General features: G+C 40.0%; 1 protein-coding gene across 3 annotated transcripts in view; it reads left to right on the top strand.

Moving 5' to 3' along the window:
- CCDC192 (coiled-coil domain containing 192) overlaps positions 1-20,924 on the top strand; it is a 197,715-nt gene extending 176,791 nt beyond the window's left edge. Inside the window, exon 8 of one of the 3 annotated variants that reach the window (XR_001179189.2) lies at positions 20,042-20,171. Coding sequence is in view for 2 of the 3 variants with exons in the window: in XM_004737430.3 (XP_004737487.2) it covers positions 20,042-20,328 (287 nt within the window). In the remaining variant the exon portion in view is untranslated. Of the gene's footprint in view, positions 1-20,041 lie in introns of all 3 variants that reach the window. The other 2 variants (XM_013055554.2, XM_004737430.3) reach the window with 2 other exon arrangements.
- The last annotated feature ends 2,210 nt before the right edge of the window (positions 20,925-23,134 follow it).

Raw genomic sequence — 23,134 nt, 5'->3', positions numbered from 1 at the left:
TACTTGGCAGCATTCTTATTTTCCACACGTGAGAGATTCATGCTCTTAGGCAAATATATAACTTTGTGGTTTATCATCAATAGGGGTCCTAATTTCCAGGGGATGAAAAAGCTAAAGAAGTATTATTTCTGTCCAACTTCTGTCCTTTGGCTGTTTTCCTATAAGAAAAGACTGACAAGCAGTTTGGGGGGTCATAGTGACATTAGAGGAATTCTAAATAAGGTATTCACTCCTACCGTTCCATCTATTAAAGAAGACAAGGTCATAATCACTGTTATTGCTTCATTGCTTTCCATTTAATTCAACAAGAATCTGGCACTTAATATGTATCCACTATAGGCAATAAGTACATAGCGTGGGTTGTTATACCAAGCATAAGGAGCTTAAATGCCAAGAGATAAACCAACAAACACATTGTGTTACTGGAAAATAGTTTAGAATGTATGCCTGGAACTTCAACATTTTTAATACAATCATAGGACTCAGCAGTCAAAAAAAAATATTAACATCTTTGTTTTATAAATGAAGAGACCCATGCACAGAGGAGCTGATTTGTCCACGAGTTGAAGTAATTATTGCAGTGGCAATCCATAAGTGTAGGCTGTGAACCCTCCCCTTGCATCTGTTGAGAGCTACTTTCTCTCCCTATACTGAACTATGTAGTTCACTCTCTGGCTCTTAGACACTATTAATTTGTCCAAGGGTATATTTTAGAGTACATAAATATGTATATGTTTTTATATATTTATATATGTATATTTATTTTTATATTTATACATATATATTTATATACCTGTGTATATATGTGTATATATACTGTATATATGTATACATATATGTGTAATATATGTGTAAGTGTGTGTATATATATATACACACACACATATATGTTTTACTTCATGGTGTGTATAGTTGTCACTTTAGAAATGTTGACGTTTCTGACATTAAACATCTTTGCACACTAAATAGTCCATGCTACTAAAAACACTTCTCATTTATTTAGATTTAAAAAGTCTCTTCAAATGATAAACGAATATCAAAGGCAAATTTAAACTTAAACGAATTGAATTCTGTGTGTGTTCTTTAGCCAAGAAATAATTAATTCAATTTCCTCAATATCAAAATGTCAAATGAATAACTTCATCTTTTTCAAAACCAACAACTGCATCCAAAACGACCAGCTTCTTTTTCTGCTAAGATTTTGAGGCTCATGTGGCTTTCACTAGATGTTTCCTATAAATTTGATGTTTATGAATTGCTTGGTTTTAGCTATCTTCCAGGCAACAATTATTCAATTTATTGAGACTCTTGCTAGGTAAATGGCTACTCATAATAATTGAGAGAGGTTTTTACATTTTTTTTAAGATTATTTATTTATTTATTTGACAGAGAGATCACAAGTAGGCAGAGAGGCAGGCAGAGAGAGAAGAAGGGAAGCAGGCTCCCCGCCAAGCAGAGAGCCCAATGTAGGGCTCAATCCCAGGACCCTGGGATCATGACCTGAGCTGAAGGCAGAGGCTTTAACCCATTGAGCCACCCAGGTGCCCCAAGAGAGGTCTTTATTCATCATTCAGTCATTCATTCACTCATTCATTTTGTCTTCCTGATTTTTTTTCCACTTCTGTCAGAAAATTACTGTTATAAATAGCATTGCTTTAAATATATTACAGTGTTATAAGCTTAAACATCAGTTGCACAGCCCATGCACTGATTCAGGAATGAGCTTATAACCTAATATAAGCCAATGGAACATGATGGATATTTGTTGAAGATTAAGGGATAGAAAAGTCTCCTGTTTTTCCATAGTAAATAAGGTAGAAACCCTAGATAGAAAGGAGAGTCTTCCCAGGAAGACCCTGGCAGTTGTCTGGGTACCAGAATAGAGCTAGGCTTAGGGAGAAGCTCACCTTGTGAAGAACAGAAAGACCAAATGATCTTCAGTTACTGGGGTCCCCAGTACTGGGACTACTAGTTCAATTCTTGCCTGAAACTAGCCTTTACCTCTAGAGTTAACCTTTCTCTTTATTACTTAAACCAGTTAGAGTTGGGTTTTCAGCTTTATTGCAGCACAAATATTACTGAATGATATACTATTATTGGCTTTTTGGGGTTTTTTTTTTTTGTTGTTGTTGTTGTTGTTTTGGTTTTTTTGGCAAGCTCTAAACCCAGTGTGGGGCTTGAACTGATGACCCTGAGATCACCAGTCTCATGCTCTACCAACCGAGCCAGTCAGGCGCCTCTACTGGCATTTTTAATTTAAAAATTTTGTTCACTGCAGCCGATGCTATTTGTCACCTACATAAAAGACACTGTTCTTCATCCTTCTTAACACAATTCCAACTTTATTCATCATTTGGGTAGATAATGTGCTTCAGGGACCCTCCAACCTACCCCAAAACATTAATATTTATTAATCTTAATCAATCATAGTGATTCTGTTTCTTTGTCAAGGGCTTCTTTAGGAATATGATATAACTATGGACAAAAATAAAAAAGGTAAATTCTGAGTGCATCATGGAGTATTTAACTCATAAAAAGGGAAGGGGCACCTGGATGGCTTAGTTGGTTAAGCATCTGTCTTCAGCTCAGGTCATGTCCCAGGGTCCTGGAATTGAACCCCATGTTGGGCTCCCTGCTCAGCGGGGAGTCTGCTTCTCCCTTTCCCTCAGCCACTCCTCCACATGTGCTCACTCTTTGTCTATCAAAAATAAACCAAAAATCTTAAAAAAAAAAAAAAAGGCAGGCACAGAAATCCATTCCTTTTCTATATGTTAACAATGTAATTGTAGAAAGAGAAATTAAGGAACTGATTCAATTTACAATAGCACCAAAACCCATAAGATACCTAGGAGTAAGCCTAACCAAAGAGGTAAAGGATCTATACTCTAGAAACTACAGAACACTTATAAAAGAAATTGAGGAAGACACTAAAAGATGGAAAACATTCCATGTTAATGGACTGGAAGAATAAACATTAAAATGTCTACACTGGGGGTGCCTAGGTGGCTCAATGAGTTAAGCCTCTGCCTTCGGCTCAGGTCATGATCTCAGGGTCCTGGGATAGAGCCCAGCATCAGGCTCTCTGCTCAGCGGGGAGCCTGCTTCCCCTCCCCCTCTGCCTGCCTCTCTGCCTACTTGTGATCTCTCTTCCTGTCAAATAAGTAAATAAATAAAATTAAAAAAAAAATGTCTACACTGCCTAGAGCAATCTACACTTTAATGCCATCTCTATTAAAATGCCATTGGCAGGGGCACCTGGGTGGCTCAGTGGGTTAAGCCTCTGCCTTCGGCTCGGTTCATGATCCCAGGGTTCTGGGATCGAGCCCCACATAGGGCTCCCTGCTCAGCGGGGAGCCTGCTTCCCCCTCCCCCTCTCTCTCTGCCTGCCTCTCTGCCTACTTGTGATCTCTCTCTGTGAAATAAAGATAAAATCTTTAAAAAAAAATGCCATTGGCATTTTTCAAAGAGCCAGAACAATCCTAAAATTTGTATGGAACCAGAAACAACCCCAAATTGCCAAAGGAACTTCGAAAAAGGAAAACAAAGCTGGGAGCATCACATTGCCTGACTTCAAGCTATATTATAAAGTTGTAACCACCAAAACACCATGGTATTGGCACAAAAACAGACACATAGATAAATGGAACAGAATAGGGCCCCAGATATTGACTCTCATCTACACGGTCAACTAATCAACTAATAAATTAGGGGAAAATATCCAATGGAAAAAAGACAGTCTCTTTAATAAATGGTGCTGGGAAAATTGAACAGCTACATATACAAGAATGAAACTGGGCCATTCTCTTACACCATACACAAAGATAAACTCAAAATGGATGAAAGACATCAGTGTGAGACAGGAATTCATCAAAATCCTAGTCATCAAAATCCTAGAGGAGAGGGGCTCCTAGGTGGCTCAGTGTGATAAGCCACTGCCTTCGGCTCAGGTCATGATCTCAGGGTCCTGGGATCGAGTCCTGCATCAGGCTCTCTGCTCAGCAGGGAGCCTGCTTCCCTTCCTCTCTCTCTGCCTGCCTCTCTGCCTACTTGTGATCTCTCTCTGTCAAATAAATAGATAAAATCTTTAAAAAAAAAAAAAACCTGGAGGAGAACATAGATAGTAACCTCTTCGACATCAGCCATAGCATCTTCTTTCAAGACACATCTCCAAAAGCAAGGGAAATAAAAACAAAAATGAACTTTTGGGATTTCATCAAGATAAAAATATCTGCACAGCAAGGAAATAGTCAACAAAACTAAGAGGCAACCCACAGGATGGGAGAAGATATTTGCAAATTGAAGTATAGATAAAGAGCTGATGTCCAAGATCAATAAAGAACTTCTCAAACTCAACACCCCAAAACCAAATAATCCAGTCAAAAAAATAGGCAGAAGACATGAATAGACACTTCTCCAAAGAAGACATATAGCTAACAGACACATTAAAAAATGTTCAACATCAGTAGCCATCAAAAAATTTCAAATAAAACCACAATGCGAAACCACCTTACACCAGTTAGAATGGCAAAAATTAACAAAGCAGGAAACAACAAATGTTGGCAGGGATGTGGAGAAAGGGAAACCCTCTTATGCTGTTGGTGGGAATGAAAGTTGGTACAGCCATTTTGGAAAACAGTATGGGGGTTCCTCAAAAACTTTAAAAAAAGAGCTACCCTATGACCCAGCAATTACACTACTAGATATTTACCCCAAAGATATAGACATAGTGTAAAGAAGGGGCACATGCACCCCTATGTTCACAGCAGCAATGTCCACCACAGCCAAACTGTGGAAGGAGCTGAGATGCCCTTCAACAGATGAATGGATAAAGAAGATGTAGTATATATATATGCAATGGAATATTACTCAGCCATCAGAAAGGATGAATACCCACTCTTTGCATAGACATGGATGGAACTGGAGGGGATTATGCTAAGTGAAATAAGTCAAGCAGAGATTACCATATGGCAATATGGTAATAACCAATTATCATATGGTTTCACTAATATGTGGAACATAATGAGTAGCACAAGAGATCATAGGAGAAAGAAGGGAAAACCGAAGGGAAGAGAATCGAGAGGGAGACAACCCATGAGAGACTATGGACTCTGGGAAACTGAAGATTTTAGAGGGGAGTGGGGTGGAGAGATGGGGTAGCTGGGTGATGGGTATTAAAGAGGGCATGTGTTGTGATGAGCACTGGGTGTTATATGCTGCTATTGAGTCATTGAACACTACACTGAGAACTAATGATGCACTGTATAGTGGTTAACTAAACATAATAAAAAGTGTTTTTTAATTAAAAAACTTTCTTAAAAAAGGCTGGGTGGAGACAAGACTTTCTTTTCTCTTCCAACATTTAGATAGCCTTCTGTGAAGAATATAGCCACTTTGCAAATAGGAGAGAAAAATAAGGGAATCCAACCTGGCTTCCTTGAGTCACAAAATGAGCTGTCCCTGGAATTCCCCAGACTTCACCTTAGGTGCAATAATAAACTTCCCATTGTCTATGCTGGCAATAGCCACATGTTCTCTTATTTGGAGTTGAAATAATCCTGACTAATGTACAGATCTTCCTTGACTTATAATGAGATTATGTTCTGATAAACCCATAGTAAATTAAAAACATTGTTAATCAGGAATGTGTCTAATATACCTAACCTACAGAACAGCCATAGTAGTTTAGCCTAGATAGGTATAAATGTGCTCAGAACACACTAGCCTACAACTGGGAAACATCATCTAACACAAGGACTACTTTATAATAAAGTGTGGAATTATCTCATGTAACAGATTGAACACTGTACTGAAATTACAAAACAGAATGGCTGTATGGGTAAAGAAGGTTTGCAAGTATATCAATTACTTATTCCCAAGATCATGTGGCTGATAGGGACTGGGACTCATTGCCACTTACCCAACATCAAGACAGAGTATCATACCTTATATCACTAGCCCTGAAAAAGATCAAAACTCAGAATCTGAAGTATGGTTTCTACTGAATGTATATCACTTTTACACCATCATAAAACTGAAAAATCATTAAGTTGAGCCATCAGACCTTGAGTACCACCTGTATTCATAGACAATATTAATTCTTTGAGGCTGTCTCCAAGCAAAAATAATCTTAATTAATTAAACCCAATCTGAGTCTTAAAAATGTAGCAGATACTTTCACAATTTTAGGTATACTTTATCATTATCATTACTTAAACATTCAGTTTAAGTAATGTGAAGAAAAGAGGTAACCAATTCATTTATAAGGCAGATGAAATTTAACTAATTTAAATAATAATTAAATGATGTACCTTAAGCCAGAAACAAAATGAGAACTTATCCTGCTGAAGATTAAAGTGTCTCTAAGCTTTTGTTTATCCAGGTGGTTCAAACCAGAAGACACTGGGAGGGTCATCTTGGAAAGTAGCCAGAACAAATGCCCACAAGTCTTAATGGTAATCTAGCTGCCAGTTCCTAAGATTCCTATTATGTTAGCATTTTTTAGTTCAGAAAAAACTGAACTAGTTCTTAGTAAAGTAACACAATAGGTGCTGTGGAAATGTTTATTTCTTTTCCCACTTCCTCTTTCTCTCTTTCCTCCTATCTTACAAGTATGGAGGGGAGTTGCATAGAAAGAGGAAGAAGTGAAATTATAGTTGTGGGAGTTCTTTGATAGCTCTAAAACTTACAAATATTACAAATATACAAATACAAATACAAATATACAATGCATCCAAAGTATACCACAAAATTTTCCAGTATGAGAAGCAAATTTCTAAGAATTTCAGTAGTCTCCTAGATACATTTTTGTGTTTCTCTACGGTGTCTTCAATTTAAGCCCAACCTGAAAATAACTCCTTTGACATTAGCTTTGATAATGTTCTGAAGGCATATAAATTACATGATAAAGGAAGTTAATTAATGGGAACAACATCAATGAAAATTAACATTTGTACCAAATATCAGATTTAATAAATAAAGAAAAGCTTGTGTGAATTCCCTCATGAGGAATTTCCCCATCACTTCTGAATTATCTTTTGAAATTTTAAGATGAAATTACATCTTGAAATTTCAAAAAAATAAAATAAATCTGATAAAATTGGAATGTCATTCCACTGGGAGGAGGAATCGAAAGAACCATGTTCCATAGGCTGTTGTCAAGAACAGAACATATTTAACCTGCTGATTTCAGTTAGCACAGACATCCCTGGCATTCACCCTTCCCAGAGTCCATTTCTTACTGTTGTCTTCTTAGCGTGAAATGTAAACAAATAGCAAGTTGCATAACAGTAAAAGAAAGCTAATAAAAATGAAGTTAGACTTGTATAGGAGGTGGCACAGAGAAGCAATCCTTGTTTTTGTGAGCTATTCTTCTCAAGGGTGAGATTTGATATCTCCTACCCACTTCAACTCTGCTGTTGCCTCTTATGTACTTAAAGGAACTTCAGGGCTTCTTCTCTGCAACCCACATTTCTCTTGGTCTCTTCTGAACTAAACCTTGGAGATTCCAACAATAAATGTCCAAATGCTCAGGTGTGTCACTATAAAGTCCATTTCTGTCATCTGAAAAGTAGGTCCCACCAACCGTTAGTTCCTTATGGCTATCTATTATAGTTCCATCAAGTGACTAAAACTGAGGAAGGAATAATGGAGTTTGGGAAAGTCCTTGATAAAATAGTACCCCATGGAGATTAAGAACTTAGTTTTTGAATGAGAATTACAAGTTGAAAGGTATTACAGGAATACATAGCCTGATCTAATAGGTATGGAGACAACTAGACAAAGTTAAGAGTTATTTAGATGTTTGAACCAATAGCACTTAGGGACAAGAGAAATGGAAGAGCATGAAAGTAAAGGAGAAACCTAAAATAATGCTCAGCTTTCTGACTCTAGCAAGGGGAGGCATGGTGATGCCACTTTACTCAGCTAGGGAATACTGAAAGGACCTCAGTTTTAGAGGTTAGATAATGAGTTCAGTTTAGGATGGATTGTATCTTAGATGTTTGTGAGAGGTCTCAAAGGAAGGGGTCCCATGTCCAGGGCTCAGGTCTCACTTAGAGCTGGAAACTGGAGCATCATCCATACAAACAGAATGCAACCCAGGCCACAGAAAAGACCTATAGAGAGAAAGAAAAAAGCTTAAGACCAGGAGTTTAAAGGATCTCCATGCAGTAATTACTCTGAGGAAGAGCCCACAAAATGAGACCAAAGGAGTAGTCAGAAAGTGTGGAGGAAAACAGTTTCATATTACAGAAGTCAGGGAAAGAGTGTCTTATGGGAGGCTGTCAACAACCGCCAAAGTTCAGAGGCCCTACAGGATGAACGTTAAGTCCAATGGATTTAGTGACATCAGTAAGTTCAGCAAGGTGAAGTTGAATAATGTAATGGAAAACAAAATCTAGAGCGTGCTACGTTCACAAGGAGAAAGGGAATCAGAGTATAGACAACTCTCCCAAGAGATCTGATAGTAAAAGGGAGAACAGTTACAGAGCAAAAACTGAAGAGGCTTTAAGTAGTAAAAGGGTTTTATTTCCTTTTTTAAAAAAGATTTATTTATTCATTTATTTACTTGAGAGAGAGAGAGAGAGAGAAAGCACAAGCAGGCAGAATAGCAGGCAGAGGGAGAAGCAGTCTTCCTGCTGAGCATGGAGCCCGTTGTCGGGCTCAATCCCCGGACCCTGGGATCGTGACCTAAGCCAAAGGCCGATGCTTAAGGGACTGAGCCTCTCACATGCCCCAGGTTTTATTTCCTTCTTAAGATGGCATCAGAGGACTACATGCTAATGAGTTAGAGTCAGGGGAAAGGTTAAAACTTATAAGGAATGGAGAATAACAAAGGCATGAGATTCTAGAGGATGCAGGAGGATCTGGAATCTAGTTCTCTCTGGATGTCTGGAAACCTAAGCTGAAATCCAAGTCCATTGCCGACTTTGCACATAAATGAGCTTTCTGGGAATCCTATAGATTTTCCTCATTACTTAGATGTTCCTTAGTTTTCCCTTCTATATTTGCTTCCCATTACTGCTATAACACATTATGACAAATTTAGTGGGTTAAAACAGTACAGATTTATTATCTCAAAGTTCTGAAGACCAAAAGTCTAAAACAGGTGTCGCCACGTTAAAATCAAGGCATCAACAGACTATGTTCCTTGTTGCCACAAGGCAGCTTTAGGGTAGATTCTGTTTCTTTACTTTTCCAGCTTCTACAGGCCACATTTCTTGCCTTGTGGTTCCTTTCTCCATCTTCAAAGGCAGCAGTGTAACATCTTCAGAAACCTATTCAGAGGTCTGGGGACATCTTTGGCGGCCCATTATTCCGGATAACTGTGTGGACATCATTGGGGAGGGGCAGTATTTTGCCTACCCTACCTCTCTATTTCTAAAGTACTCTGAGAAGCTTGTTTAAAATAATGGATGGAGCCAGGAGAGCATCCTCTGCTTAATGTTTTACACAATTAAAAATCTCAGTAATTAATCTGAGCAATGTCATTATCAAAAGAAGGAGTGTTCACCACTTGGACAACTGTTCTACATGATGTGAAAACTGAACTTGAACAGTACTAGGTGCAGTTGATTTTATCATTTTTAGGATTCTAGGGTGAAATACATCAACAATCTGAATAAATTCTGTATGATCCTTCAGCTGCTATTTTTAAGAAAACAGCAATAGTGACACCCGGGCAAACAGTGAGGAAGACTTTATTAAAGGCTACTGATGGCAATTAGTGTCCAGACTAACACAGTAGGAAAGAAAGGGTGACTCTATTCTACATTATGACAAGGAAAAGTGGGGATTTATAATAGGGGCTGTGTGTGCAGTTTGTTGGTGGGGTATGAGTAAGGGGGGAGGCAAGCCAGGGTGACCAGATGTCACCTGGGTAGAGGATAAGTAATTTCATCAGATCTGGACGATGATCAGATTCTAAGGGTGGGGATTCTCAAAAATTGATTGAGCAGACTTCACTCGGCAAGTGGGCACCTGGAGACAAGGTTGAAAGATGAGTTCAGAGGAGCCTAAGTAAAGTTTGGTTAGGAAAAGAGTCTTTGTTACAGTAGTATTTATTTTTGCAATTTATTATATCTTCTGCATATATTTCTTATCTTTATCCAAGAAGCACTGAGTCTAGACCTAGCACTGAATCCAGGAGGCTGGTAAAATTCCGTGATACCATCACTAAGCTAAGCAAAAGGAAGAAGTTGAGGGATAGGATAAGACTTAAGGAAGAGAAGAACCCATATGTGGTGAGCTATAGCTGCCATGTCACTCCAAATGACCACATCCAAGTGTCCTGTTGTCAGGAACATTTAATAGCACTGTCAAGTCAACTCAACCAAAATGACTTGCACTCTTCTCCACAAAACCCATTCTTCTGCCCTGTTGATACAAGCAAATCCCTAATCCACAAAGATGAGGAATTATTTATCTTACCTTTCTCCATTAAAAAGAAAATTTTCATCGCCCCTGTCAAAGAATAACACTGCCAATACTGTTCTTACTACAGCATTATATAAATTCTCAAAGCCATGAAACATCAGAAATTGTAACAAATAACTGAAAATTAATGCAAACAACCAAATTGGTATTCTTCATTCTATAGACTTGGCCTCATATAACCCCTGTGAATCAAGAAGAAAAGCAGGAGAGTTGTACACTCTAGTACAACATGCAGTCCAAATAATATAAAATTATCTTTATTTTTATTTCTCCAATTGCCTTTGAGTTCATACTTATTCCACTGCCAATAAGCATAGAAATAGTCCTTCATCTACTATCTCTTATTTTTCTTCTTTTCTCAGTCTCCTATGTATCTCCCTCCTATGAATTTCCTTTTCCCCTACCAGAGTCCATTTTCACCTTTCGGCCTCTGACCAGGCATCAGTCATTGTGCTTGAACCACTCTTCTCTTCAATGCAACCAGATTTATAGGAGGGGACTTCAGGTCCTGCTCACTGGAAAATGTAGAAGAGATTCCAATAAAAAACATTTCTTCCCCTTAGATTGATTTCCTTTAGGCATAACTCATGTGCATTGTGATGCTAACAGTGTTTGTGTTGTTTCCCAATCTTGCTGACGAACTCTTTCTGTAGAACAATTTGGTAAGATCTAAGACCCTGAAGAGGGTAGGAAGACACCCGTCCCTGAAAGGGAGCAGGACTAAGTTAACCCACATTGTTCTACCCTCACCTGGTAAAGAGAGAAGGTGGAATGCAGCACTGCACTAGGCCCCCACCTAGTGTCTGGCCACTGGTTGCTTTCCCCTCTCTCCCATCATGGACCAGCCTATATTCATTTTGTGGCACCATCTTTGAGATGTCCTCATTTGCTCTTCCACACAAATCTCTCCCACCTCCCAAGCTAGTATCAAGGTATTCACACATCTTTCTAATATAATATCCTTATCAGTCTTTTGGGGACAGATCAATTGGCTTCAGGAAGCTCCAGAAAGAAAATCCTGGATTCAGATCTGCTGAAGGGAATTCACTTGCTCCCTGTGTGATGGTGGCAGCTTTGGAAGCCGGGGAATCACTGTGCTTGCCCTCAAGGCATCATCTCTCTTTTTAGAGACACCTCTTTTCCTTTCCAGACTAGCTTGTGAGGAAATGGATCCATCCACCAACTGAGAAACAGAAACAAAAGCAAAAACAAACCTTCAAACTCATAATTTTCTTGGGATTCTGGAGATGATTCTTGGTCTAACTTGCCAAGTTAGACCTGGCAAGTTTTTGCGGAGATTTAAGCTAATTGTGGAGGGAGGGAGGAGAAGACCATGGATACACTCAGTCAGTGGTAATATTCACAGGCAGAGCCATGTCAGGTAACAAGGGAGAGGCACTGAGAGTATAATAGATGTGATTTCTTGTCGGCTATGCATACTGCAGCCTTGTCAAGAAGGGGCATGCCTGGAAGATTTCTGGCCTACCTTTTAGGATTTAGCCAGAAATTTAGCTCCCCATGCTTATTACAGGTCAGCAGAAATTCATCTGCCAAAACTTGGCCAATCATCAGAAGCACCTAGGGCACTCTGTAAAACTATAAATTCCCAGACACCCTCCTAGATTCACTCAAGCAGACTTTTAGCAGTGAGACTTTGGATTCTCCATACTGATGAAACTCCCCAAGTGCCAGTGTGAAGAACCATTTTTATAGCTCATAGAATCTAAGTCACAGATCTGGAAGAGAGTTATTCTAACTTTTCCATTTTCATTTAACAAAAACTTAACTTCACAAGTGTTAAGTACAATGTTCTACAATCATGACAGTTTATTTTATGGGATGTGAGGGTGTGGAGATGCAGTAGTGAAAAGCTTTCTGTGAATAAAATATGTGCCTGGGGAGGAAATCTGGGAACTATGCACCAATGGAAATCTTTAGACTGGTGCATTGCTACCGTGGTTTTGGATCATATATGCACTTAACTTTCATCCATTTAGTCACTTAACAAATGACTTAAGACACGTGCCAGGCATTGCTTTAGATAGAGAAGACATAGTAGTGAACAAAACAGTCAAGTATTTCTGCCCTCAAGAAGCTTTCATTCTAGTGGGGTAGAAAGAAACTACCAAGAAGACAAAAATGAATAGTCAGACATAGCATTTTAGAAAAAAAAAAAAGCAGGGAACAAGAATCTGACTTGTCCAGGAGTGGGGACTGCATTGAAATTGTAGGCAAGACATCTGGGGAGACTTCGCTGGGTGAAGGTGACTTTGGAGAAGAGAGACCCGAGGACCTGAGGGAATAGCCATGTATGCATCCAAGCTGCAATTATCCAGGCAGAAGAAGTAGCAAATGTAAAGGCCCTGAGGCAGAAACATGCCTAGCCTGTTAGGAACAAGGAAAGAAAGAATACATGTGTTCGTGAGGTAAAGGGGGGCCAGATCACATAGTATGCTAGAAGCTGAGTTTTTAGTCTACATGTGATGAAAAATCATCAGAAGATTTTAGACAAAAGACTGTCAAGACCAACATAAAGTTGAATGAGACCTCTTTGTACAGAGCTGAAACCAAACTGAAAGGGCAGGTCACAGAAGCAATAGGACCAGACATGAAGCTATTGCAATCCTTCAACTACAGTACCTGTGCTGGGCAAGAGAGAACTAACCATTTCAATAAACACAAAACATGGGCATCATGTGCATTTATGCCTCTAAGTCAACAAAGGAAGAAGGGTAGGGATTTGCAGTTCCCTCAACCCATTTACTTCTTCAACATGTCTCCCAGTGAGAGCATCCTACAGCCACAAGAACAATGCTAACAGCTGGAGGTGAGTGTTCTTCATCCTACCTGGTCCTCAAACACTGTACAAGTCCTCAAAGCATCCACATCAGCCAGACCCCTCATGCTGGTTCTGGGGACTGGCATGGGCCCAACATCTGCAGGAGGCCCCAAAACTTGAAGCAACAAATGCTTCCTACATACTCTCTCTCAGTCCTTGTTTTTCCTGAGTGTTTTCTTCATTAAGTGCTCTATAAGCTCTTTGCTCACTCTCCAGAGCACTTCCCATGTCATCAGCCCTGTATCCCTGCCATCGTAGTTTTAAATGAAGTATTTTGTTCCTTCCAAAGCATTTACTAAAACACATGTGTTCAGGATCTAAGGTGTGGGGCTCTTGGACTGCAGCTGGTGAAAATATATATTTGCTCCAGTCCACCACTGCATCTTAGGTTTTTCTGCTAATATAAAATCCTATCGAAACAGTGGTCATCACTAAGATGTGGGAAGTTTTTGAATACACATTGAAAATTTATAAGCATCTATCAAATGACATTTCAGTTCTTTTAACTGACCAAACTTATTTGCCAATTAAATCTATTCTTCTTTAAAAATGTGTATTTATTGGAGAGGGAGAGAGAGCACAGGGGAATGGGGGACAGAGGGAGAGGGAGAGAGAGAATCACCAAGCAGATTTCCTGCTGAGCTTGGAGCCCAAGGTGACACTCCATCCTAGGACCCCAGGATTATGACCTGAGCTGAAACCAGGAGCCAGATGCCCAACCAACTAAGCCACATAGGTGCCCCAATTAACTCTGTTTTTTTTCAGTGTTGTTCTCATTTCCAAATCAACAAACACGTGCCAACTTCAAATGTATTCTAAGCATTCACAGCATTAACAGAAAGTAACTAAAAACTCCTTGAACTTGGCCGTTTGTCACTAGAGACCCTGGTCTCCGTATTAATAAAAACACTGAAGGGAGCAAACAGAGAAAACTTCAAGTAGTAAGACTAATCTTTCTTTTTTTTTTTTTTTAAGATTTTATTTACTTATTTATTTGTCAGAGAGAGAACACAAGCAGGCAGAGCGGCAGGCAGAGGCAGAGAGAGAGAAGCAGGCTCCCCGCTGAGCAAGGAGCCTGATGTGGGACTCAATCCCAGGACCCTGGGATTATGACCCAAGTTGAAGGCAGCAGCTCAACCAACTGAGGCCCCCAGGCGTCCCCTAATCTGACTTTCAAGAAGTAAAATACTTGTGCTATAGGAACCCCCAAAATAAGCAAATCATTTATTGCAGAAAAGTACTCTCCTTGGAGGGTAACTGTGAAAGTCTAGAGAAGGACAGAAAACTAGGAAGGTTATTGTTGAAGTTTTGTTTATTGTTCAAGTAGTGAGAGAGTGCTATTTACAAGGATGAGCCAATTTTCAAGTCCAAGTATGGCAGTAGATGAAACTGGACTCCCTTGTGGTTACTGAGAAATATATACAGCTTCCAAAACCACATGAAGGTGAGTCAGAGTGATGGGCATTTGTACAGAGGAGGAAGCTGACATAGTCTTTTAGGCCAAACAGTAATCCTGGGTGGCTCTGATGAAATAAGGTATTTAATCACCTCACCGGGAAGAGTCTTTCTTATTGAGTAAACACTTGGCAGTCTTGGTCATTAGCTTGAAAAGCAGAGAGAAAAGTAAACACTGATGAGGTGGTACGCAGCACAGATGTTTGTTTAGGCTAAACCCTGAATGTCCTTTGGGGCCCAACTCAACGCCGCCTCTCTCCTGCCCAAGCATGGAACTGTGAATGTGGGAGCCAAGTGCGTATCTCATTTGTTCTCTACATGCAGGGTCCCAGTGACTAATTACTAATGAATTAATTTTTTAAATGACTGTGGAGACCTGCCTGGGGAGATGTGTGCTTCCCATCATGAAAGGCATGGGAAGCAGAAACTAGATCACTGGTTCTTAGCATTTCTGTGTTCATTCAACATTTTTACATTGGTGGCATGAGTGAAGGGATCCAAAGGGGAAACACCCATTTTTAGAAACAAGTGTTTAGAAAATCTAAAAAAAGCCTCCCAGACATTCACTGGGTCACCCTTCAGCAATGTATCACTGTGGACATGAAACTACTAACTTCCCGGATGCACAAAGCAATGTTTCCATGTGATTTAGGTCTTTGAACCTATATTACATCATATGTCCTTTCTCTGATTAGCAGAGAAAGGACTGCTCTCCTTCAGTCTGCCCATCACAGCTTTCTAACCACCGGGTATCTCTCTAGCAATGTGAAGACACAAGAACGATAAAAGGCAAATTTTACTCATTGATTACTACTGGCAGTTGACCTATGAAGGGCAGGAGAGACACTCATGCCTGAGAGCCACTTTAAAAAGCATCAGTTAGGGATGTTGCAGATGGAATTCCCTAATTACTAGGGATGTTCAGGTATAATGTGCAGGTCAGATCAGATGGTCCCAAATACCAATTCTAAGCCGAGTCTAAGTCTCTAAGCTACTCAAACTATAATGACCTCTGCTATTATCTCTTTAGTTACTGGTATTTTTGATGTAACTCACATACAGCACTTTGCTAAGAGCATGAAGGGTTTAATGCTATTAAGAATGAGAAGCTGGAAATGGTCTAAGGCAAATGGCACAATTTTTTCTGGGCCTTTTGTCTTTCAAGGCTACATCAAAAAGTGAGCCCAGCCTGCCCCAGCTGTGAGTAAAAGAATGCCCCTGTTGTCTGTCTTCTTTCTAAACCTTTTTAACCTTGCACAACTGCCACCTCCCATTTCCTTGTCACCATGACCCTAAGCCATCATTCTCATTCTTGCTTCACGCCTATTTTAAATTGAAGCAGAAGGAGGGGAAATCATGAAAAACAGCATGTACTTGTAAAAACCTCTGCAATGGTAGCAATCGGGTTGTCATACCCTGACTATGGCTAATCAGGTTTTCTCCTTCCCTGTGACAGGAGAATTTCTCTTGTCTCTGTGTCTCCTGGAGCCCCTGGGAATGGGGCTAACCATTCCTGAGATTATCTGGTCAGATGACAGAATCCTCCATGCTTCAGGCAGATGTGACCTTGGCAAGACTATATGAGCTGCTAATGAAAATCTAGGAAGGACCACCAGTGTTTCAGATGTGGGGATGAGTAGAGCTGTCAGGAGCTTCCAGGTAAGGGAGCCTTGACTCCAGAAGAATGGGGCACAGCGGATCAGGCAGAGATTAGTGGTGGAGTCTGGACAAATCACTGGGGTGGCCTTGGGCTATTTCCACTACAGATAGGATAGGAGTCCCTATTATGGAGTTCCCCACTTCATTGAAGAATTTAAAATGTTTCTGTGATTTGTAATGTGCTTAGAAACAGAATAAAAATATTTTCATTGTATGTGTGAAGAGGTCATTGGGCTGTAAAATATAGCTGTATGAGAAATTTCCTTCTTGGCATATGTACTTCTTTTTTCCTTTTTTCTCCCCAGTTTTATTGAGATTATAATTGTCCTAAAACCTGGTGCAAGTTTAAAGTGCACCATGTATTCACGAGATGCATGTGTATTTTGCAAAACAATCCCACCACAAAGTTAGCTAAGAATACCATCCCATCACAGAATTACCATTTCTATTTTGTGGAGCAAACATTTAAGATCTATTCTCCCAGCAACTTACAAATTTGCAGTACAGTATTTTTAATTATCATCATTATGTTACACATTACTCAGAATTTATAACTAGAAATTTGTACACTTTGACCAATACCTCTCCAATTCTTCGCTCCCTAACCCCCATCTCTTAGTAAATACCACTCCACTCTTTTTCGATCAGGTCAGGTTTTAAGTACCTTATGCTTGGTAAAATATGTCAGACAGAGAAAGACAAATATTATAAGGTATCACTTAAGCGGGGAATCTAAAAAAGCTGGTATGTAGATGCACTTTAACTTATCAGCATTTCCATTTAATACATGAAAACAATACAGTGAGAATCAAGGCCCTTGTGCTCTCCTTTTCCAATTGTCTTTTACTTGTGCTATTGTCTGAATTGTGTCCTCAACGAAATACATTGAATCCCTAACCCCAGTGCAACAGCATTTGGAGATGGTGCCTTTGGGAGTGATTAAGTTTCAGTGAGGTCATAAGGGTAGGGTCATGAGATGAGTGACCTTAGAAGAAAACATCGGAGAGCTTGTGGTCTCTCTCTGTGCCACGGGAGGACCCAGTGGGAAGGTTGCTCTCCGCAAACCAGGCGGAGTTCTCACCAGAACCCATCTATGCTTGCACCTGGATCTCAAACTATCAGCCTCCGGAACTGTGAGAAAATAAATCTCTGTTGTTCAAGCTCCCCTGGCAACGGTTTGGTTTTGTGTTATGGCGGCCTGAACTAACCAATACACCCAGTCTCTCTTTCCCTCATTCTCTCTCTACCTTCTCTCTCGATTACTCTCTCTGGGAGGGCACTCTACAGATGTAGACCTAGTAACAGCAATTCCTAGGTAATGCCCTCCTGCTGCATTTTTACCCCTTTATCACTAGAATCAGATGAACAAAGTATTCTACCTACACTGCATTCTTTTAAAAAACAAACACTTTTGACCAGTTTGCCTTCTGTAATGGCACTAAGCACCTTTTTTTAGTTGTGTAAATTGGTAGGAATAACTCCCCCTGAAAAAAAAAAAGGAGAAATTGGAGAAAGAAAAGACGGAAGAAGGGGTCAAGGAGAAAGAGGACAAGCCGGCACAACAAGGAGGGAGGCTTCCGAGGCCCTTCTCCATCCCGGAGCTTCACGAAGGCCCTGCCTTCCCTATCCTGCCCACTGTTCCTTTCCTTTCTATCTTCTCACTGCCTCTTGTTGCCACTTTCTGTCTTTTCTCTCTGCTCCCATGGAAACGTACTTCAACCTACAAGAACCCATTCTCCCAAGCCCAGATTTCCATACCTCCACCTTTGGAAGTAACAGAAAAATGAACTGTGTGCTAAAGGTGGAGAGTCAACAATCCTCCCTCCCAAATAACAACCATACATGTTAGCTAGAGACACCTACGAGGAACCCATCTTCCTGGATTTCAGAAAGTGCTTATCCAAAAGGAAACTCGAGCCCAGGACCAGCCATCAGAAAAGTGAGAGCCACCAATGCAGGCCACATACAAAATTTTCCATTTTCTAGGAGCCACATTTTTAAAACAAGAAAAACAAATGAGTGAATACTGTCCTAAAATGTATCTTATATTACACAACAGATCCAAAATATTGTTTTCACACATAGCCAATTTTGAAAATCTAATGAGATAGTTCACATTTCTTTCACACTAAGCCTTCAAAATCAAATGTGTATTTCATATTCACAGTACATCTCATTTCAGACAACAAACTACATGCTCCTTTGAGATATGGAGATTTTTTTCATAGCTTGCAAAGAAAGGCGGGCAAACGACCATCTCCTTCAGTATTAGTGTTAAAATTTCCCATCTTCAGAACAAAAAACCTCCCCCCCCAGATTCTCAAAATTTTAGACATCACTAAGCACAATTGCTAAGAGCAGAGAACATCCTGATCTTCCTTCTCATCACTTCTGGGAGGCCCAAAGCATCCTGGCCACTGTGCACGCCAGTGTTCAAGCTTTCATCCCAGGATCCCCTGGGGGAAATTAGAAAACAAACAAACAAAAATGAGTTTTATTTGCTGAGAAGTGGGTGATTCCCTGCCTGCATGGGCCATCACAGCAAAGCTGCCCCATCTTCACACAATATTAACAGGCATCTGTCTCCTGGACCTGCAGTTAGATTTCCCTAGGGTGCAGCTGTAGGGTTTGTGTTCACTGAGGACTGAGTAAATGTTGGACCTTTAACCACAGTAATCGGCTGTCAATACCATTCATTCATACGCTATTAGCTCCATTATTCCTACAATGACACCCAAGCAATTGACAACCCTTACTTAAAACTAATGTCTGCACTTTATGTAACATAGAGACATGATTTTTAATGGTGAAAATACCAGGATGAGAGTGGTAAAGCAGGGTGATCCTACTAAACCCCAGTAGGATGAGGTTTGCTTTTAGCAGCTACAGTTTTTGATGGTCTACTGGGACTTCTTTTTTTTTTTTTTTTTTCCGGTTTCCCTACTGCCAGCCACCAAAATTTTATCTCCTTATTGGAGCCTCCCTCTCCCTCTCTCCTCAGGCTTTTATCCTTATCTGAAGGGTCAGAAGTTATAAAGGATAAGCTTTTACCTCTAGGAGATACTGGTAATTTTTATTGAGATGCTGAAAGTTTCAGACCTCAAAAAAAGAATCTCAATGGCACATACTGGATCACCTCAAATTACACCCCTGCCAATTGTAAAGCTGACTTGGGTTAAGAAACTAGTCTTTCCTCATCACATCCTCCAGAAGGGGCAATAACAACTTTTTTTTGTTTTCCGAGTTGAGTGAAAAATTCAATTTTAAAGTATATCTCTACTCGATAGTCACTTTTGTGAAAGATTCTTAGGCAAAAGGATACTGTGAAATTTGGGATGGCTGTTGTTTATAGATTGGATTTTCAAGGCGTGCTCATTCCCATGGTTAATTAAAAGTTCAATGAGTACCAAAAAGAGTTGGCAAAAACTGATACTCCTCCCTCTCTGGAGGCTTCCAAGTTCTTTTTTCATGAGCACCCAGAAACTTTCCCCTCACCGGATCCAGATTCCATTCTCTGTCTATCTGACCAGATGACGCAACATCTGTGTTCCCTTTTAAGAACGTGAGAAATAAAGCTTTTTCATCTTCCCTCTCTTTGAGTTCTGGGAAATCCAATTAAAACTGCTCAGACTTTCTTTTTCTTCTTTGCCCTAGAAGACAATGCTCGGGAAGAGTCCTGTGGTGGTCTCCCGCCTGTGGAAGAAAGTGATCGAAAAATTAACCTGATTATGGAGTTGTCGACACAGGTTTCCCTTCAGACTGAGAAGATCACCCAGCTGGAAGATGTTTTAGAGGAAAAGGAAAGGAAAATTCAGCAGCTGGAAGCTGAGTGGGGATCCCAGCCCTTCCAAGAGGTTGAGGACACTCCAGAAGGTTTACAAGAAGCCCCAATTTTCTTTAATAATAGGGTCACCCCCGTGGTCTCTGATGAAGATATGTAAGCATTCCTAGTAAGAAAATAATAAATGTTTATTAAGTGTCACCAGCGTAAAGTCCAGAACCCAGCTAGTCTCCCCAGTAGCAAACTCAAGTTCAAGATGATGGGTTTGAATAGATCCCATAGCTTTTGTATTGGAAGGAAACAAAACAAAGGGGATTCTTCAGGAGTAATTCCTGAATACTTCCCCTTCAGACATCAGCCATCAGGTAACCTATACACTTGCAGAATACTATTTTTTAGATATCCCAGATAACCACGGGACAAAGAAAAACATACAGCTAGACTGATGGTCAAAGAACATAGTGTCATTGTCTTATCAGAGGTTTGTCTTATCACATTGCAAGGTGGCACCATACCTGTATCCATAAGCAGCTCACCTGTGGACAGAAAACTGTCATAGAAGGCAAGCTTCAAACTGGGGGAAATAGGGGTACTGAAGAGTAGAATCATTGCCAGCAGAGTGAACAGCCATGAGGTCTGTTTTTTCATATCCTCTAGACTATATTTCTTTATGGCATGTCTCTTATTAGCACTTAGCGAGCGGAGAAGTGAAATAAAATTAAAGCAATAAAAATAAATAAAGAATGGGTGAATCAGCACTGTGGTCCTTTGGGAAAAGTGTCCTGGGACAACATCTCCTTGGGAAAACAGACAACACTGATTTTTCCTGTTGGACCCAAACTCGGACCAAAACAAAATATACTCTTCTGTTATTGTTGTATCAAGGAGGTGCGGACAGCACAAAATTATGTCGGGAAAAATAAAGGATGGGCAAAGGGAAGCTACCCTGTAATTAATGGGCTAGAAGGAATTGTATCCCATTCCTCTTTCCCGTATCCCCTTCAAGTAAACTATTTCCCACACAAAGGGAGCAGTTAGGCACTAACTTTGGGAAAGACTTTGGGACTTAATTCTTATTGGGCTAGTACAGAATGACTCAGACAAACAGCTCTAGCTCTCCCATAAGTCTGACTACATCACTACTTCTTGATTTAATTAGACCAGTTCAACAAATACTCCCTGAAACTCTTCTGTCTATCAGAGACAACAATAGAAGTCAGAAATATCACAGCAAACATGAGAATCACCACTACTTTTATAATGCAAGAATTCATAGACACACATGAATCTCTTCAAATGGAAGGGAGATAAGAAATGGAAGAGAGAATTTAACAGAGTAAACCTGATTAACGCTCCTTAACAAAGGCTCTCAAATTTACTGAGCATGATTAAACAGCAAGAATTCAAATTTCTGGTCTTTGGTTTTAGGCCCCATGAACATGCATTTTAACACAGGTGGTATTCCTGCGGAATGTTATTTCAGTTCCTACAATTCAAGATACGTTGGTTTAGGGCAGAGTTCAAGCAGAGCTGTCACACTTTCATTCCCAGAAAAAAGACTATTCCCAAAAGGAAAATTGCTTCTTGCAAACCAGTGGGAAGTGTCTTCTACAAAATGCAACTTGTACATAATCTGGTTATGGATCCTGACTATCTATAAAACAAAGATTCCAAATCTGACTTAAAAAAAGGCGGTGGGAGCGATTGAATTTCTGGCTCCTAATAGCTTTACAACACTGACTCAGGTGTTCATTCCAAAACAAAACACACAGATTCTGCCAGTAAGTACTGTTTCATACAAAGCTAGAATCTTCCTATATTTGTATATAATCTCAGAGTTTCACATGTAATGTCAGCAAGTATGTACAGGTACAGTCCATGATCCGAAATGAAACCAATTTACAACTCCCTGATCATGAACACACACCTACACTAGAAAGTGACTCAAGGTACTTTTCTGTGGTTCCAAAAAGAACCTCTTCCATGGAGTGTGCTTCAGCCCTTATAGAATCCACTTCAGAAATCCATTCTCTCTGGTCTCTTCTCCTTCTCACCTCCTCAAACCCTTTGATGTCCTGGGTCTTTCTATTTCTCTAGGCCTGACTAGGTCACTCTGTTCCAACCTTGAAGTTTTGCCCATTGTTTCAAACAACATGGCTCTCATTGTGTATTTCTGTGAGAAAGCTTTAAATCTCTATTTCTGAAGAGTAGACTATCTCCAAGACAAAGGACTATCTCCAAAATTTTGAGCTGTTATGATTATCAATTTTCCAGCTCTTTATTTTACCAGAGATTGTCTTAATCCCAAGGGATATGGGGTGGGGTGGGAAGTAAGAAAGATGGAAAGTGGAGAAGGAGAGAACAGAAAATCCCATCATATCCCAGATAGGGGGATGTTAACTTCTAGGTCAATTTCCCCTTCCAAATGCCCTGGTGAGCCCTTAGAAGGAAAGCAGACTGACAATGGAGATAAAATAACAGGCAGGGCTAGAAATGAAGTTAATAATTAATTGAGCCTGTCACCTCTAAATATCCAAGATGAGCCAGTGAAGAAGTCAACATCAAGGCTCTCATTACCTGGCAAAACCATCCTTACAAGAAGGTCCTCTGGGTTACTAGACTCAGGTCCAGGTGATCTCCAAATCAGAAGTGGGAAGAAGGTTCCATCTAAAGATGAAAAGACTAATCTCTGGTAGTGAATCTTAGTAAGAAGCATTCTTTAAATATCCAGGTTTTATGGGGTGGGATGGGGATAGTTGGGGGAGGAGGAGTGGTAGTGGGAAGAGGTGTTGCTGTCCTCTGAGGCTTTTCTAAATGGAAAATTCACATTCCCAGCTGGAGATTTACACCACTGTATACCCCCAAAGTTCATTTCCATTTTCGGCTCTTCCTCTAAAGGAGTGAATAGTAATCTTCAGTTGTGCTCAAAACCTGGTTCAAATGCAGTCAAATGCTCTACCATTGAT

The sequence above is a fragment of the Mustela putorius genome, unplaced genomic scaffold (assembly GCF_011764305.1).
Source record: "Mustela putorius furo isolate JIRA1106 unplaced genomic scaffold, ASM1176430v1.1 tig00000145_pilon_pilon_pilon, whole genome shotgun sequence".
In the NCBI taxonomy this organism is placed as follows: domain Eukaryota; kingdom Metazoa; phylum Chordata; class Mammalia; order Carnivora; family Mustelidae; genus Mustela; species Mustela putorius.
The sequence above is the reverse complement of the archived record's forward strand: the minus strand, read 5'-3'. Positions and strand labels throughout refer to the sequence as shown.